Genomic DNA, 16,984 nt, shown 5'->3' on the forward strand with positions numbered 1-16,984 from the left:
TAATATAATAATGAATATATGAGATCATTTTTGAAGCCATTGCTTGTGGGGGATATTAGATGATCTCCTAGTGTTTGTACATTTTTGCTTTCTGCTACTGCTGATCCTAGCTGCAGCTCCCTGTCAGTTCTTCCAGGTAACTTCTCACAAAGGGATTCCATCATTTCAGTGCCTGTGAGAGCTTGGCACCGAAATGCCAAGTTGATTCCCAGCTCTCCAGCCTCCTTCTGGATTTTGGGGCATCTCAGCACTTCTGTCCATGGCCCTTCCTTCATCCCCAGCCTGCAGCAGTCACAGTCGCTGCTGCCTCCCCCTTGCTGCAGCTCATTTTTTGCCAAAGTGCTGCCAAAGGCAGCAGAGCTGGCTCAGGATTCCTGCTGGCTTCTGGTCTCTGGGATGAGCTTCAGGGGGACACTTGGAGCCCTTTCCTAAAGAGCTGCCCGTGGGATGAAGGATTTGTACTCCCCGGGTGGCTCCTGCTTGGATTCTGTGCTCATGGAGCCCCGGAGTTTTCTCAGCTGCCTCTGCAGTGTGTTCTGAGCCAACGTGGGGCTCTGCTGCCAGCCCAAATCTGCGCTTCCCCTGCCCAGCCCGAGTGCAGGTGGGGCATGTGCTGGGCATGGCCGGAGATTTGCATGGCCAAAATCCTCCAGCATTTACATCTGCCCATGGCTCTGGGTAGCACAAATCTACACTTACTTCAGTTGAAACATTGCATTTATTGCAGATAGTTACACCTGCACTACTAATGTACAAATACACAAACATTAACTTATGTTTAAAAATGAAATTTATTTTAAATTGCAACACCTGTGCTACCAATATAGAAACACAGAAATATCAATTTATGAATAAAATCTAATTTATTGTGAGAATTGTGCTAAGTAAATATATACAGATATCAACTTCAGTGAAAAAAAAAATTACTTTATTGCAACCCTCTGCAACAACTCACTGTACACAAATATTGAAGTTACTGAATTGAAGTTTAACAATTTAATTTATTACATATTACTACAACCATACAGCCCATATACAAATACAGAAACATCAATATCCCCCTCTAAAGAATCTCAGATCCAAACATAAATAAATAGAATTTTAGAACTATACTGTAGGGGCCTGAGTAAATGTATGTATTGTAAATATATGTATGGCAGTAAAAGATCTCTGTATTGTAGAAGTGACCCTGCCCTGATTCTAGTTATTGTAAATGGGCTGCAGCTGTGATGTCCTTGATTGGGCAGCAGCTGTAGCCCATGGAGGTAACTGAGATAAAAGGGGGCGGGGTGGTCAGGGAGAGCCTTGGAGAGGAGCCCTGACTGAGAAGCAACAACAACACTGCTGTGAAGAGCTGCTGTGAGAAAACCACCCAGAAGGTATGAGGCTCTGGAAATATGATATGTAACAACATGAATACAACATCTGGTGACCCCGACATGATAAAGAACATGCAGCCAAACATCGAATGAAGGTATGGAACCCCCGGACAGCCGAGAGCTGTGGCAGCTGGAGAGCTGGGACAGAAGATAGGACAACCGAGAGCTGTGGCAGCCTGAGAGCTGGGACTATAGAAGAAAAGACAGCTGAGAGCTGTGGCAGCCTGAGAGCTGGGACTATAGAAGAAAAGACAGCCGAGAGCTGTGGCAGCCTGAGAGCTGGGACTCTAGAATATAGTATGGCCTTTGAATCAAGGAGCTGTAACAGCAGAGAGCTGTAAGACTATGGCTTTTCAGAGAGCTGTAAGACTATGGCCTTTGAGGAAAAGAGCCTGGGAACATCTAGGGATTTGTATGTATTCAAGACAGCCGAGAGCTGTGGCAGCCTGAGAGCTGGGACAGATATGTATATTGTAACTGTGTAATTGAAAAATTGTTAAAAGAAAAGGGGGTGGGGTGGTCAGGGAGAGCCTTGGAGAGGAGCCCTGACTGAGAAGCAACAACAACACTGCTGTGAAGAGCTGCTGTGAGAAAACCACCCAGAAGGTATGAGGCTCTGGAAATATGATATGTAACAATACGAATACAACATCTGGTGACCCTGATGTGATAAAGAACATGCAGCCAAACATCAAATGAAGGTATGGAATCCCCCGGACAGCTGAGAGCTGTGGCAGCCGGAGAGCTGGGACAGAAGATAGGACAGCTGAGAGCTGTGGCAGCCTGAGAGCTGGGACAAAAATGTCTATGGTAATTGTATAATTGTTAAAAGAAAAGGGGGAAATGTAGGGGCCTGAGTAAATATATGTATTGTAAATATATGTATGGCAGTAAAAGATCTCTGTATTGTAGAAGTGACCCTGCCCTGATTCTAGTTATTGTAAATGGGCTGCAGCTGTGATGTCCTTGATTGGGCAGCAGCTGTAGCCCATGGAGGTAACTGAGATAAAAGGGGGCAGGGTGGTCAGGGAGAGCCTTGGAGAGGAGCCCTGACTGAGAAGCAACAACAACACTGCTGTGAAGAGCTGCTGTGAGAAAACCACCCAGAAGGTATGAGGCTCTGGAAATATGATATGTAACAATATAAATACAACACTATACAACTCCATACATAATAAATAGAAGTAAATACATGTATAGACATAACAATAGAGAGATGTAAACGTGCATTACATATTTCATGACATATAACATGACAATATAATACAAACATAACAAACCTGTCTATAAACACACAAATATCAGTGGACCAATAAAACAATCCATACAACTCCAGCAATCGAAATGCACAGCTACAGAGCTGTACAAGTATGTAAACAGATGAATATACACGCATCAATATAATAATATACATATATAATATGCCTATACAGATATCAATCAGTGTATGTAAATATCCCTATACTTGTAACTATCCAAATCTAACTACACATCCATAAACAGCGCTAGATCAGGAGGGGTTGCAGCCGCTGATGTTCCCAGGCTCTCGCTCGGGCTCTTACTCCTGAGCAGAGCAGCTCTCCTGGGCAGGGACAGCAGATGGGACATCTGGCAAGCAAAGGGAACACTGAGCAAGTGTGGGGACGTTTCCCTTGGCAGCAGCTGCACTTCCATCAGGGAAGAGGAAATGTCAGAGCCTCCCCAGCAGGGTATCCTGGTTTAGGGCAAATTTGTTAAAGAATCTGCAAAGGAGGGCCCCTCCAGAAAGCAAAACCCACACGGCCCCTCCCCCCAACTGGTTCGGGAAAAAATTATTCGGAGAGAGGTGGAAAGAACCTGTTTATTTCAAGCACAGCACCACCATCTGCCATGGACTGATCCAGACTGCACTAGAAAGGGGAGAGGCTCCAGAACATCTGCAGTATATTGATGACATCATTGTGTGGGGGAACACAGCTGCGGTAGGGTTTGAGAAAGGGAAGGAAATCATCCAGATCCTCCTCGGAGCGGGTTTCGCCATTAAAAAGAGCAAAGTAAAGGGACCAGCTCGTGAGATTCAATTCCTGGGAGTGAAGTGGCAAGATGGACAGTGTCAGATTCCTACAGATGTCATCAACAAGATCACAGCAATGTCTCCACCCACCAATAAGAAAGAGACACAAGCTTTCCTGGGTGCCATAGGTTTTTGGAGGATGCATATTCCTGAGTACAGTCAGATCATGAGCCCTCTTTACCTGGTCACCCGCAAGAAGAACAATTTCCAGTGGGGCCCTGAGCAGCAACAAGCCTTTGTCCAGATCAACCAGGAGATTGCTCATGCAGTAGCCCTTGGCCTGGTCAGGACAGGACCAGAGGTAAAGAACATGCTCTACTCTGCAGCCGGGAACCATGGCTTGTCTTGGAGCCTTTGGCAGAAGGTGCCTGAGGAGACTTGGGGTTGACCACTGGGATTTTGGAGTTGAAGCTACAGAGGGTCTGAAGCCAACTACACTCCAACAGAGAAAGAAATCCTGGCTGCCTATGAAGGAGTTCAGGCTGCCTCGGAGGTAATAGGCACTGAAGCACAACTCCTTCTGGCACCCCGACTACCAGTGCTGGGGTGGATGTTCAAAGGCAAGGTTCCTTCCACTTACCATGCCACCAGTGCTACATGGAGCAAGTGGATTGCTCTTATCACTCAGCGCGCCCGTATAGGTAAACTGAATCGCCCTGGGATTTTGGAGGTCATTACAAATTGGCCCGAAGGTGAGAATTTTGGTGTCACAGATGAAGAGGAAGAAGAACCAGTGACATGTGCTGAAGAGGCTCCTCCCTATAACCAACTGCCCCCAGAGGAAACACGCTACGCTCTTTTCACTGACGGTTCCTGTCGCATCGTAGGGATGAACCGGAAGTGGAAAGCAGCCGTATGGAGCCCCACACGACAGGTTCCACAAGCTACCGAAGGAGAAGGTGGATCAAGCCAACTTGCTGAACTCAAAGCTGTTAGACTGGCCCTAGACATTGCTGAGAGAGAGAAGTGGCCAAAGCTCTACCTCTACACTGATTCATGGATGGTAGCCAATGCTCTGTGGGGATGGCTGGAGAGGTGGAAAAAGGCTAACTGGCAATGTAGAGGGAAACCAATTTGGGCTGCTGATGAGTGGAAAGACATTGATACCAGGGTAGGGAGGCTGCCTGTGAAAGTCCGCCATGTAGATGCCCATGTCCCCAAGAGTAGAGCCAACGAGGAGCACCAAAACAATGAGCAGGTAGACCAAGCTGCAAAGATAGGGGTGTCCAAAATAGACCTAGATTGGGAACATAAGGGAGAGTTATTCCTAGCTAAATGGGCCCATGATGCCTCAGGCCACCAGGGCAGAGATGCCACCTATAAGTAGGCACGAGACCGAGGGGTGGATTTAACCATGGACAGTATTTCTCAGGTTATCCATGACTCTGAAACATGTGCTGCCATCAAGCAGGCCAAGCAAGTGAAGCCCCTGTGGTACAGTGGGCGGTGGTCCAAGTACAAGTATGGGGAGGCCTGGCAGATTGACTCCATCACACTGCCCCAGACATGCCAGGGCAAGTGCTACGTGCTGACCATGGTGGAAGTCACCACTGGATGGTTGGAAACCTACCCTGTGTCTCATGCTACAGCCGGGAACACCATCCTGGGCCTTGAAAAGCAAGTTCTGTGGAGACATGGCACCCCTGAGAGGATCGTGTCCGACAACGGGACTCATTTCAAGAACAGCCTTATCAACACCTGGCCTACGGAACATGGCATTGAGTGGGTGTATCATATCCCCTACCATGCACCAGCTGCAGGAAAAGTGGAGAGGTACAATGGACTACTAAAAACCCAGTTGAAAGCTTTGGGTGGGGGATCTTTCAAGAAATGGGAGCAGCATTTAGCAAAGGCCACCTGGTTAGTTAACACGCGAGGTTCCACCAACCGAGCAGATCCTGCCCAGTCTGAGTCCCTGAATGTAATAGAAGGAGACAAAGTCCCAGTGATACATATCAGAGGTTTGTTAGGGAAGACTGTGTGGATCAATTCTGCCTCGAGTACAGACAAACCCATCTGTGGGGTTGTCTTTGCTCAGGGACCAGGTTGCACGTGGTGGATAATGCAAAGAGATGGAACAACACGATGTGTACCTCAGGGAGATCTGATTGTGGGATAAGAATGATGTGCAATATCACTATTCATTGGATGTTACTGCCATTGTCTGTACATTAAACCATACAGACATGAGATAGAAGGAAATGTGTAAGTGTTGAAGGTCTGGGCAAGTGGAAGATGGAGAAGGAAATGTGTAAGTGTCGAAGGTCTGAGAAAGTGATAGATGGAGCTTTAAGTGACTAAAGTGAAGAGGGAGAATCCTGCAGCTCTGTAATATAGGGCCTGGATTCAGTGGTCCAGTGTGGGGATGTGATGAAGGCATAATGGGTATTGCTTGTAATTTTGGGGGGAACAGATGGAAATTTTGTATGAATAATGCATGATGTGTTGCAGTATGTTGAGGATATGGGGATAAGGGGTGGAATGTCCTGGGGTGACGTTATGATGCTTGTATCCCCATTCATCTGTTCTGTGCCTTTAAGACTGGCTCTGAAGAGTGAAAGTTTTGTTTGGGTTTCTCTTATCAGGGACACAGAGACGAGCAGTACATAGGGCTGTTTTGGCTTCTTGTTTTCAGCTTGCTGCTTTGCTTGCTCTCTTCTCTGCTCTTGCTTCTGCTCTTGCTTTTGCTTCTGCTTATTAGCTAGTTTAGCTAAACAGTCCAAATTCCTTCCCGGACTGTTTCTCCTCTCCTGTTTCTGTGACCATCTCGAACCTGCTCTGGACTGGGACCCGGGAACATCGAGAGTTTGACGTTTTGGCCTGCAGCAGCTGCCCCAGCGCCGGAGGGACTGAGAACAGAGTAACCACCCCCAAAAGAGACTTTCTGATTTTGTCATCTTTCTCAGAGCGGTGCCATCGGGTATTGTTCATTTTGTGTGCTGAGGGGTGCTGTGCCTGAAATAAACAGGTTCTTTCCACCTCTCTCCGAGGAATATTTTCCCGAACTGGTTGGGGGGAGGGGCCGTGTGGGTTTTGCTTTATGGAGGGGCCCTCCTTTGCAGATTCTTTAACAAATTTGCCCAACGTGGCAACAATTGAGCCCCACATTGGGCGCCAATATTTTGTCCTGGTTTAGGGCAAATTTGTTAAAGAAGCAGCATGGCTGAGCTGGTTGTTGGTCAGGTAAGGGCTCAAATATATTTCCTGCAACTTACTCCAGCACAGTTCAGCCTGGAAAAAAAGACATTTTTCCAAGTGTAGGGGAGTCAAGCTCCAATAGATGTCATCTGAGCCCTGGTGCTTGCTCCCCTGCATGAAGCCTCAGTGAGGCACCAGGGCCTCCTGTCAGCAGGAGGGGAAGGGAGATCAGAGTTGTTGGAAGAATACGTGACTGAAGGCTGAGCACAGGGTTGGTGGTGCTTTGCGTGGCTCTTGCATGACATCCAGGCTGGCTGTGGCAGTGTAAGCTAACCTTTTGTTTTGCATCAGGCTTCATGCCAGAGCCAGCCCCTTTCCAGCCTTTGGGGTGATTACAGCTGTTGCTCTATATTTCTCTCCCTCCTTTTTTTTCCAACAGCTATTCTACTCCAGCACCACAGGCAGGCAGTGGTGGCTGCCTGTAGCTAACAAGACAAACTGAGATCTGCCTGCAGAGCCATAGGAAGGTGTCCCTGGGCTTGTGAGACAGGCCAGGACAACACAAACTGAGGCCACAGCCATGCTGTGCTTTCAGTTGAGCCTGTGGTGGAGCTGCTGTGCTTGTAGTCAGCATCTAGATGGGGCAGGTGGCATATCTATCTTAGCTGGGACAGAAACAGAAGTACAGCCCTTGCACAGCATCCTTCTGCTAGGCTGTGCTAAGCTCAGGGGCCTCTAAACTGGCCCTTAAGACCTAGGTCTCCACTCCTTGCCCAGATCCCCAGCCTCAGGGAGAAGGACTTGGGTTTAAGAGGCATGGCTTCTTCTTCCATCAGACTCCATTAAGAAAAAGTCAAGTTAAGCAGTTCATTAACATTTAAAATACTGTACAGTGTGTAAAACCAAATATTCCCCTCCCCACAACAATCCCGTGTTCTCAGCGGATGCTCTGGTGAAGAATACCGCTTTTGGCACTGTTTGCCTTCTCTTTCTCCTTCTTCTTTATGGGATCCATCTCAAAACAGCACCAGACCTGCACTGTTTCATCAGCAGCTGCTGAGGCCACTGATGTACCATCAGGACTCATGGTCAGGTTCAAGATTCTATCAGTATGACCTTAGGAGGAGAAGGAATGTGCAATCAGGGCTGAGCTGATCAGCACATGCACATTTACTCCTGTATGCTCCCATGAGCCCTGCCAGCTTGCATAGCTGTCTCCCCAGTGGCTGTGGCAGCATGATTTCAGACCCCAACCATACACTTGGATCAATGGTATCTCTTCCACAGCCCCGTGGGCATGCTTTACTCCTAGCAGCATGGCCCTGGATACTGTCCTGTATCAGTGATGCTGCAGGCTCAAACCAAGGAGTGCAGCTGTCCTCAACCTCTAACAGCCCCCCACCCAGGCCCTGTCCACCTATAGTAGGAGTCTTAGTATCTGTAAGTAAACAAAAAGGGGGAACATAGTAGGAGTCTTAGTAAAATATCTGTATTGTATATTCAATATCTGTGTATAGGCCTTGCCCTGATAAGTCCTGGTTGTTTTTGATGGGCTGCAGCTGCAATGTCCTTAATTGGGCTGCATCTGTAGCTAGTGAAGATAACTGGGATAAAAGGGGCTGGGCTTGGCCAGTCAAGCTGAGCTGACAAGGAGCCCTGACGAAGAAGGAGCAACAAGCAGGAGAAGAAGTCAGAGCTGTGAAGAACTGCCCCCAAGAAGTATCACCGAGAAGGTACCAGACTTTTTAGAAATATGATTGCGACAGTATGGGACTTTAGAAATGCAACAAGATAACAACATCCACCTACCTTGCAGCTCTGCAGCCTTGGTCAATATTGGATACTTCCATATAACCAGCTGATTCTGTGCAAAGCCATGGGCTGAAATGAGTTCCTTGTAGTTTGTGGACCATAGGATAGAAGTCACCTGCAAAGAGGTAGTAACACAGGTGAGGCGAGGTGCATGGGCTGATGCTCACCACTCAGAGGCGAGCATGGTCCCCATCCTTCCCTGTGCCTCTGGGCCTGAGGAGCCAGCAGCTCTGTGTAGGTGTGCTGCCAGAAGGTGTTTATCTCCAAGCTGATGTTCATCTCTCACCTGGGAACGGGTATCAACAGCACTGAGGCAGGCGCCAGAACACACGTTCCAGATGCGGATATGTCTGTCTCTAGTGCCACCTCCAGTGGCTAGAACATTCATCTGCCATGGGCACCACGCCACAGCCTGAGAGAGGAGAGTTCATTTTAAAACATACAAGAGGCAACCTGCACCCAGCCAGTGCTGCATGCCTGCCTTGCACACACATATCCACCCGCGGCAGCTCTGTGCTCACCTTGACAGCACCATGGTGCTGAGTGAAGGTCTGTACAGGAGCAGAGTCGCCACCCCCACCTTGGGTGCATGGCCAGACGTTCGCCAGACTGTCATTGCCACCACTGGCCAGGTAGCGGCCATCCAGAGACCATCTGAGTCCGCACACCTCGTGTGTGTGGCCAGCAAGGGTGGCCACGTGATGCTCAGCCACTCGGACATCGTGGTGATGGATGTGCCCAGTCTGTGCACCACTGCAGAGAGAAGAGAAGAGAAGGCTTGCAGGGTCAGGCTGCACATTTTCACCCAAATCCATTTTTGTTGTTGCAAGACTGCTATACCTGCCACTGGGTTTCAACCAGTGTTACCAGCAACACAGGTCTGTTGGTGTGAGTGAAACACCCACACAAGCTCTTCACAGCTTCAGCACAAATTGCAATACAGGAAAGAGGCCTTCTCCTCACAGCCCGAACAGATAAGGCTGAGAAAGAATCCCAAGCCAGGACAAACTTCTCTCTGCCATCCCTAACCCATGCCACACATAGATTGAGGGATAGGAGTTTGCAACAACTGGAAACTGCCCTTGACCCACTGCTTTACCTGGAGAGGATGCAGCTGTTCCAGCCGAGGGTTCCCACATGGGCGCAATGGCTGGTCATGGTTCGGAGACGTTTCTGCTGCTCAATGTCCCATAGCTTATAGGGGCCTGAGGAAATATATGTATTGCAGTAAAAGATCTCTGTACTGTATAAGTGACCCTGCCCTGATTCCAGTTATTGTAAATGGGCTGCAGTTGCAATGTCCTTGATTGGGCAGCAGCTGCAGCCCGTGGAGGTGGCTGGGATAAAAGGGGGTGAGGCATTCAGGGAGGGCTGCAGAGGAGCCCTGGCTGAGAAGCAACAACAACACTGCTGTGAAGACCTGCTGTGAGAAAACCACCCAGAAGGTATGAGACCCTAGAAATATGATATGCAACAACATAAATGCAACAATAGCTGGAAAGGCAAAGCAAAAAGTTCTTCAGAAGAAACCCAATCCTGTTTCTATGCCCTAGGAACCTCTGGCACAGGCTCTGGCATTCAGCTTTCTCAGTAAGGGAACAGAGAAAATGTGTATCTCATGACTATAGCATAGAAGGTAACGCTGCTTATCAGAAAACCCCCAAACCAAACCCTGCCTTGCACACTGGGCAGTTCCACCCCACACCAGGGAAGACAAATCAGGTGCATGGCATCCTTCCTCTGCCAACCAAGGTTTTGTCCCCAGGCCCCACAGTTCTGTCAATCCCTTGAAAACGCCTCTAGTTTTACTCCTGCATTCACCTGAACCTCAGCACTACTTGTGCCAACAGCAAGGTAGTCTCCATCTTTAATCCATGACACAGAGGAAATGTAAACATCTGGATGCTCCGTCTGCAGCAGGGGGATAATCTCCCTAGTACCGTAATTCCACAGATAAACAGCGTCGTCCAGAGCCACTGCCAGGAAGTTCTGGGAGCTCCAGTCTATGAGACTCAGATCTACACTTTGAAAGAGCAATGCAGGTCACACCATGCTTGGCTAGAGAGCATGCCCTTCACCCGTGCTGCTGCAGCAGGTGTGGGTGCACATGTGCACACACACACGTACAGGTGAGGGGCAGCCTTCTGAGTGTCACTATGCCCAGCTGCTGGGGCCAGGTACCCTGCTCCAAGGCATCTACACAGTGCCCTAGACCACTGTCCCTGTAAGGCCACACAGGGACACCTCAGAAGTGGTCTGTGCTAGCCTGGGTACACAAAATAATACAGACAGCCCAGTTACACTGTCCTAGGAACAGCAATCCAGTGCAGAATGTTCTGGATGCCCAGCACTCAACCCTGTAGCCTACTTACAGTAGTTGTTGCGGATCGCTGGTGCATCCAAGACCTGTTCTGGCTTTGAGGGAATATATCTGCTATTCTTCCTGCTGAATCCAGGTGCCATTTTCTGACTGTAGAGCACTTTCATGTTATTCTGATAGCCTGTGTGCAGGGGAACAGGTTTGTTAACCTGAGTTAGTTTCCTCCCAGCTGAGTGCTGCTCACCCAACTAGGAATCCCTTGGAGTGAAAATAAAGCCCTAAGAGAAACACTCACAAGCCTGCAGTGCACTAAAATCACTGGCAGTATGAACTGCTGAACAGGGGTGAGCTACAATTTCCTCATTCATGGAAACAAATTTAACAAACACTTGGGTTTTTGAATCCCATTCTATTTAGTTGCAGTTTAAGCTAGAAAATGCACAGCAGAGAGTTTGATGCTCTTACAGACTTCATGAAGGTTTGGAACCTGCAGTACAGGTGACTGTCACCGACATCTTTTCATAAAAATCCTTTCTTTAGGATTTTCCCCCCTTCTGAGAAGCTGTGGCCTCAGCAACAAAATGTAAACAATGGTTATCTGCTGCTGGGGAATGCAGCAGGTGGATGCGAGATTGGTCTTGGGTGAATGTTTGGACTTACTGACCACTAACGGCAGAGCTGGGTCTCACCCTCTGCTGAGACACAGCCCTTTGTTTATTCATTCTTTTTCTATTCTTAGCTTAGCTAGCTTCTGAGAACTTTCCTTCTATTTCTTTTAGTATAGTAACAATGTAATATATATCATAGAATAATAAATCAAGCCTTCTGAACATGAGGTCAAGATTCTCGTCTCTCTCTTCTCCCTGAAGACCCTTGCAAGCCCTGTAACAGGTGACCAACTGGCAGTCATAGCAACTCTCCTAAATAAATTCACTGTAAATGTTATGCCCTCCCTCAACCTCAGGAACCTTAAGAAAGGAGACTCCAGCCTGTACTCCTGAGAGTACAGCTCTCAGAAACCAGTTGATTTCTCTTGTGACCACACACAGAGCCTTTGTGTTGCTGTTCCCCTGACCTGATCTCTCCTGCTGATTCAGCTCACACAGAGCCTATATCATACCTTCTGGAGCATTCTGGGGTTTTCCTCTGAGGTGGAGGATCTTTGCCTCTTCTACATCAAAACCATTCAGATTCACTGCCCAGGCTTTCTGTTGCTCCTACAGAGACAAATCACCCTCAGTACAATGCATTTAAAACAATTCCCACACTGCAATTTAAACAGACACCTAAGTCCCCTTCTCTTAGAATCTGAAGATGTTTGACTGTGCTGCAAGGGTCAGTCACACAGGGCAGGTCAAAGGAGTTTTTCCTCAGACTTTCATACATCGTCCTGCTCACTTTTCACACAATGGCAAATTCAGTGTTATTGCCAGTGGGAAAAGCCACAGCCACAAAGCGACCAAATGCTTCATAAACAGATTTCAGAACACAGTGTAAAACATTCCAGAAGTGTTCCCTGTGGAGACATTGTCCTAGAATAGCTACCACCAGCAGTTTCACTTTGCATAGGCTTACAGCTTTGTGTTTTTGTTGCCTGCTACATTTTAAAGCCTCATTAGTCAAAAGCTAAATTTTGCTACCAGAAGCAGCATAGGCTTAGAGTGCATGGCAGTCTCTACAGCTTCAATCTCATCCTAAGCTCCTGAAGCCCAGAGCTGCAAGTAGTGATGGCTGGGACTTGTCAGTCCTGTGCGCCCACTTGATAGAACCTATAGTTTACTGCTCTGTAAAGGGGCAGAAAGGAGTAGCGGTTGTTGGAATAATTGTAACTTAGCAACACGCTCACCTTCTTGGTAGGGGAATCCTCAGCAGGGTCATTCTCTTTAGTTAGGAGGAAATTTGCCATCTCCATCTGCAGAGTGCTGTGGTTGGGAATGTAGCGATTCCCCCCAGCCTTTGTGGGGGTGCTTTGAATTTTGGATCCAGATTTACCTGCATTCACATATGAAAATATTGTCTTACAGCTATTTAACAGCCTGTATTAGAGCATTCATGGGAGCAAACCCAACACACTTCCACATCACACCCACCAGACAAGTAGGACTCTGAGGTCTCATGCCACCCAGTCACAACTAACTTATATTTTCCTCCCTGCCACCAAGTTGGTTAGGGATTGTGTGGAGCAACTCCTTGGGTCTAGTGCAACAATTCCAGAGCCCAGAGATAAGGGGAAGATACAAAAACGCTCACAGGATGTAAAGCTGTCAGCTGACAGTTCCCGCCCACATTCGTCCTAGCATACAGCTGTGCCAGCAAGGCTCAGCTGGGTGAACAGCAGCTCGCCAGCCCCAGTGCTCAGAGCTCTACCCCTCATGCTGGCAAGGAGGTGGGTGGCTGTCAGGAGCACAGCCCACCTCCTCCTGCCTGAGCAGCAGCCGGTAGGGCAGTGTGGCAGGGAGCCCAGAGCCCCGTGGCTACGGACAAGCAGCCTGGGCGAGGCTCCCGCACTCAACCTCTGCCGCTGGTGGCCGGTGCTCACCTGGTGTCTTGGACGGCGTCTTGCTGGAGCTGTGGGAGCGATTGGCCGGCTTCCTGGGCGACACGACGACGGGGCTGGGCCCGGGGCCACTCTCCTTGGCCTTGTGCTGCCATCGCGCAGGCGGCACGTTCGGGATCAGCGTGTCCAGCTTCAGCAGCCCGTGCAGGTCTGCCTCAAACAGGAACTGCACCATGGTCCTGAGGGCGGGCGGCATTAGCCGTACCCACCAGCCAGGCTGAGCCTACTCCAACAGGCCCCGCCGGCCTCCCCACGACTGGACTGTGCAAGCGCTCCGGCCGCTCCTCCCCACCCACGGACACCCACACTCTCCCCAGCCGCTCCTTGGGACACTCCATCAGCTGATACGCCCTCCCTCTGCTCCTCGGAGGTCCTTGATCAGCCGGCACCCCTTCCAGCCGCTCTTTGGGGCTCTCTCGGATAAGCGACATTCTCCCTTCCCCTACCGTTCAAGGGCAATCTCATCCCTGCTCTTTTCCTCCCCACCAAGCTTTGCCTCTGCCCTGTGCCCCTGGGGCTGCTCTTGGCCAGGCAGCCTCAGTGGGAGCCAGCACTGGCTGCAGCCCCAGTGGGCCCCCCCGGACAAGGCCCAGCAATTAGGAGGCCAATGAAAGCTCTGGGCAGCAGCAGAACCCTCAGCAGAGTTCTTTGGAACATCAAGGACTGGCCACACCTACACTGCAGCCTCACTGGGAATGTTTCCTATGTACAGTAGACTTTCAAAAGAAGCTGTTTGAGGGAAAGGTGAACTAAACACTCACTGTCTTCCAGTATGTCCAAATTCGATCAGAGCCTAAGATGAAGATAAGCTCCAAAACAAGCAGGCCTGCCAGGAACCCCAGCCAGCAGCCTGTTCCCTGACAGAAACCCCTTCCAAGGCCATTCTGGGCATAAGGAACATGTGCTGTGGTTCCAGCTGCACCTGTGGGAGCAATGGGGAGCACCAGCCCGTGCTCTGCTGCACTGCTGAGCTGGCAGCACAGTGTCTGCGGGCAGGATGTTCTCCGTTTCCCCCAGAGCTGGGGCCTGCAGGCACCTTGCCGCCCCTTGGCACAGGCTGTGCCACCCAACAAAGCCCAGCAGGCCGGGAGGAGAGCCCGGGGGCTGTGCAGCTTCTTGGGCAGTCGCTGCTTGGAGGGACATGGGCCAAACCCATCCCTGAGCAGCCACTGCCAGCCCTGGCCCTCCCTGCCCTGTGACGGGAGCCAAGGCTGGCTCTGGCCCTGGGCTCGCGGCAGGGCTCCCGCTTGGGGCTGCTCCTGTGCCTTGGGCCTCTGGGCACTCATGGCCAGCTCCGGAGCAGCTGCAGCTGGAGAGACGTTGGTGCACAAGTCCACATTCCCCGGGGCTGTGAACGAGCTCCGGAGGCCTCAAGGCCTCCAGAGATGCCTCCAGCTTTGGCTGCTGCTGGGCCATGCAAGGGCAGGCCCTGGATGAAGAGCTGCTGTCACACAGCCCTGCCAAGGGCTGAGCCCTGCTGAGCCTGTGCCCGTGCCCATGCCTTTGTTTGGCTTGGCCTTCCTTCCTGCAGCAGGGGCTGCCAATCGGCCTCTGCTTCGTTGGGGAAACACCTCCTTCTGTCCTGCCTTTTGGCCCATCACTTGAGAAACAAAAAGTACACCTTAACAGATGGAAAAATTCTCCATTTCTTTAATGGCATGTTCAGGACATCATGCTTATGCAAAATCGGGTGTAATCAAAAAATCATCTGGTCTTTTTCAGCTGGGCTGGACCCTCCTCCAAACAGCTGCCAGTGCTGTGCAGAAGTTGTGAGTGGATTGTGCAGGGCGTGGGCAAACACGTGCATGGCTCTGTCCTGGCACCTGCAGCGATGCCCCCCATGCCTAGCTTTGGGATCTGAGCTGGCAGCTCTCCCAGGGGAAAGGCCTTGACGTACCCTCACCATCTCCCAGAGACTCAATCCTGAATGTGGGTTGGGAAGCCAGATCACCTTTAGCAACAGGCTCAGCTGCAACGAAAGGCAGGACAGAACAGCTCCAATGGCACTGCTGAAGATTCTCCTTCAGGCCCAAGTGGCAGTGAGGGCACCTGGGTGATTGGTGCCCTCCAAGGCACTCCCTTGTCTCTGCCTTCTGCTCAGGAGCAGGGCCAGAGGGACCTCGTGCCTGCAGTGGCCCCACACTGGGAAGGAAGGAGCCCCATGCGGGGCAGTCGGGGCAGAAAGGACTCCCTGGAGCTGCCAGCAGCTCCAAACACAGCCCCAGGCAGGGCCAGGGCTTGGCAGTGGCAGCAGGAGCAGCTCAGGCTCCCTGGGGGTGGCAAAGGAGCTGAGAAAGGCCCAGCCCCCAGGCACAGCCCTGGGCCCAGCCCCTTCCCTCTCTGCTCTTCTCTGTGGCTGCACAGAGCACACAGAAGGACACAGTGCCATTGCACATGGGAGGAGGATGGACAGCCAAATGCCCCTTCCTCCCACTGAGAGCGATCCTGTGGGATCCCTCAGGGCTCCAGAAGGGAGCAGGGTAAGGTTTCCAGAATTGATCAACCTTCTGAGGAACTTAAGGGAACTGGCTCATGAGTAAGCTCTTGCCACACCGACATGGATTATTCTGTCAGGAAAGGTACATTCAAAACATGCCTCCAACATCTGGCAAGGTCTTCAAAGCGCCATTCACCAGCATTTCCAACTAATCCAAGTCATGATCCCAGTCGAGAAGGGAGCACAGATGCTACAGAACCATTTCCATGGTGTGCTGGGATCCCCTTCTGCCTTGGGGAATTGGGCACTGCAAGGGGGTGGGGTAAGGCTGTGGGAGCCTGTGGCTCCTGGTCACTCTCCACGCTCTTTGCAGGTCCTGTGCAACATGCCTGGAGGGGCAGCTGGAGCAGCCCAGGGCCCTGGGGCTCTCTCCCTCCCACACAGGAAAGCCTCACTAAATGCTTGGGGAAATCTGCAGTGCCACAGCTGTCACTCCCAACCTCCGTCCCTCCCTCCTGCTTGCCCACCTGCCCATGGAACAGCTCCCACAGCCAACAGGCACGTATCCAGGCCCTCTCAGGACACACTGGAGCCTTGCTCTCCCCCTCTGCCCTTTCCCTACCATGGGCACCCCGTGCAGCCGCTCCCAGGTTTCGGGACGTGTCTCCCACGGAGGGAGCCCAGCAGGACAGCTCAGTACCCGAGTGCCCTAAGCCTGCTGGGGATAATTCCTCTGGGCTGTGCCCATCTTGTCTGGGCTGTGCCCGCAGTGCCAAGCAGTAGAGAGGGCAGCTCAAGCCTCAGCAGGGCTCAGGCCCAGAGGCACAGCAATTACCTCCTGTGGCTGTGCCTGGCATCGCCTCCCTTCCTGCAGGAAATGCCACCTTCCATAGAGCCTCTCTGTCGAGCCCTTGAGAAAGGAGGAGGCACAGCTGGATCAGATGTAATCACTGCACATCCAGGAGGTGGCTTCTTCAGGACGCAATACTTGTCCAAGACATGGGTAAGGATCAGGAAAATCCTGATCCCCCCTAACCATTGGGGCTGGCTATGACCCTGCCTCCTCCAAGCAGCCACACCTCAGGACATTACTGGGGACTGGGAAAATGCAGGGGATCCCTGGTGAGTTGGGGCTGTGTGGCAGCTGATGCCCAATGCTTTCCTGCAGAGGCTGGGGAGAAGCTGCAGCCAGGCCAGGCTGGGAAACAGCCCTGCAGGGCATGGAAGCAGCAGCAGGGCAGCGAGGCTGCCATGGATCCCTTCCCGCTGTTCCGGGCTCGGCGTGTCC

General features: G+C 51.0%; 1 protein-coding gene across 1 annotated transcript; it reads right to left on the minus strand.

Moving 5' to 3' along the window:
• Nucleotides 1-7,507: 7,507 nt before the first annotated feature.
• On the minus strand, nucleotides 7,508-13,434 carry LOC134426035 (cell division cycle protein 20 homolog). Its single transcript, XM_063171023.1, has 10 exons — nucleotides 13,242-13,434; nucleotides 12,549-12,694; nucleotides 11,823-11,919; nucleotides 10,755-10,883; nucleotides 10,204-10,400; nucleotides 9,482-9,576; nucleotides 8,904-9,135; nucleotides 8,669-8,794; nucleotides 8,380-8,497; nucleotides 7,508-7,686 (listed from the first exon to the last, which is right to left on the minus strand). Exons 1-10 carry the CDS (start codon nucleotides 13,432-13,434, stop codon nucleotides 7,508-7,510), a joined length of 1,512 nt encoding a protein of 503 aa, XP_063027093.1.
• Nucleotides 13,435-16,984: the final 3,550 nt, after the last annotated feature.

This window comes from Melospiza melodia, chromosome 17, assembly GCF_035770615.1.
Source record: "Melospiza melodia melodia isolate bMelMel2 chromosome 17, bMelMel2.pri, whole genome shotgun sequence".
NCBI classification, from domain to species: Eukaryota; Metazoa; Chordata; class Aves; order Passeriformes; family Passerellidae; genus Melospiza; species Melospiza melodia.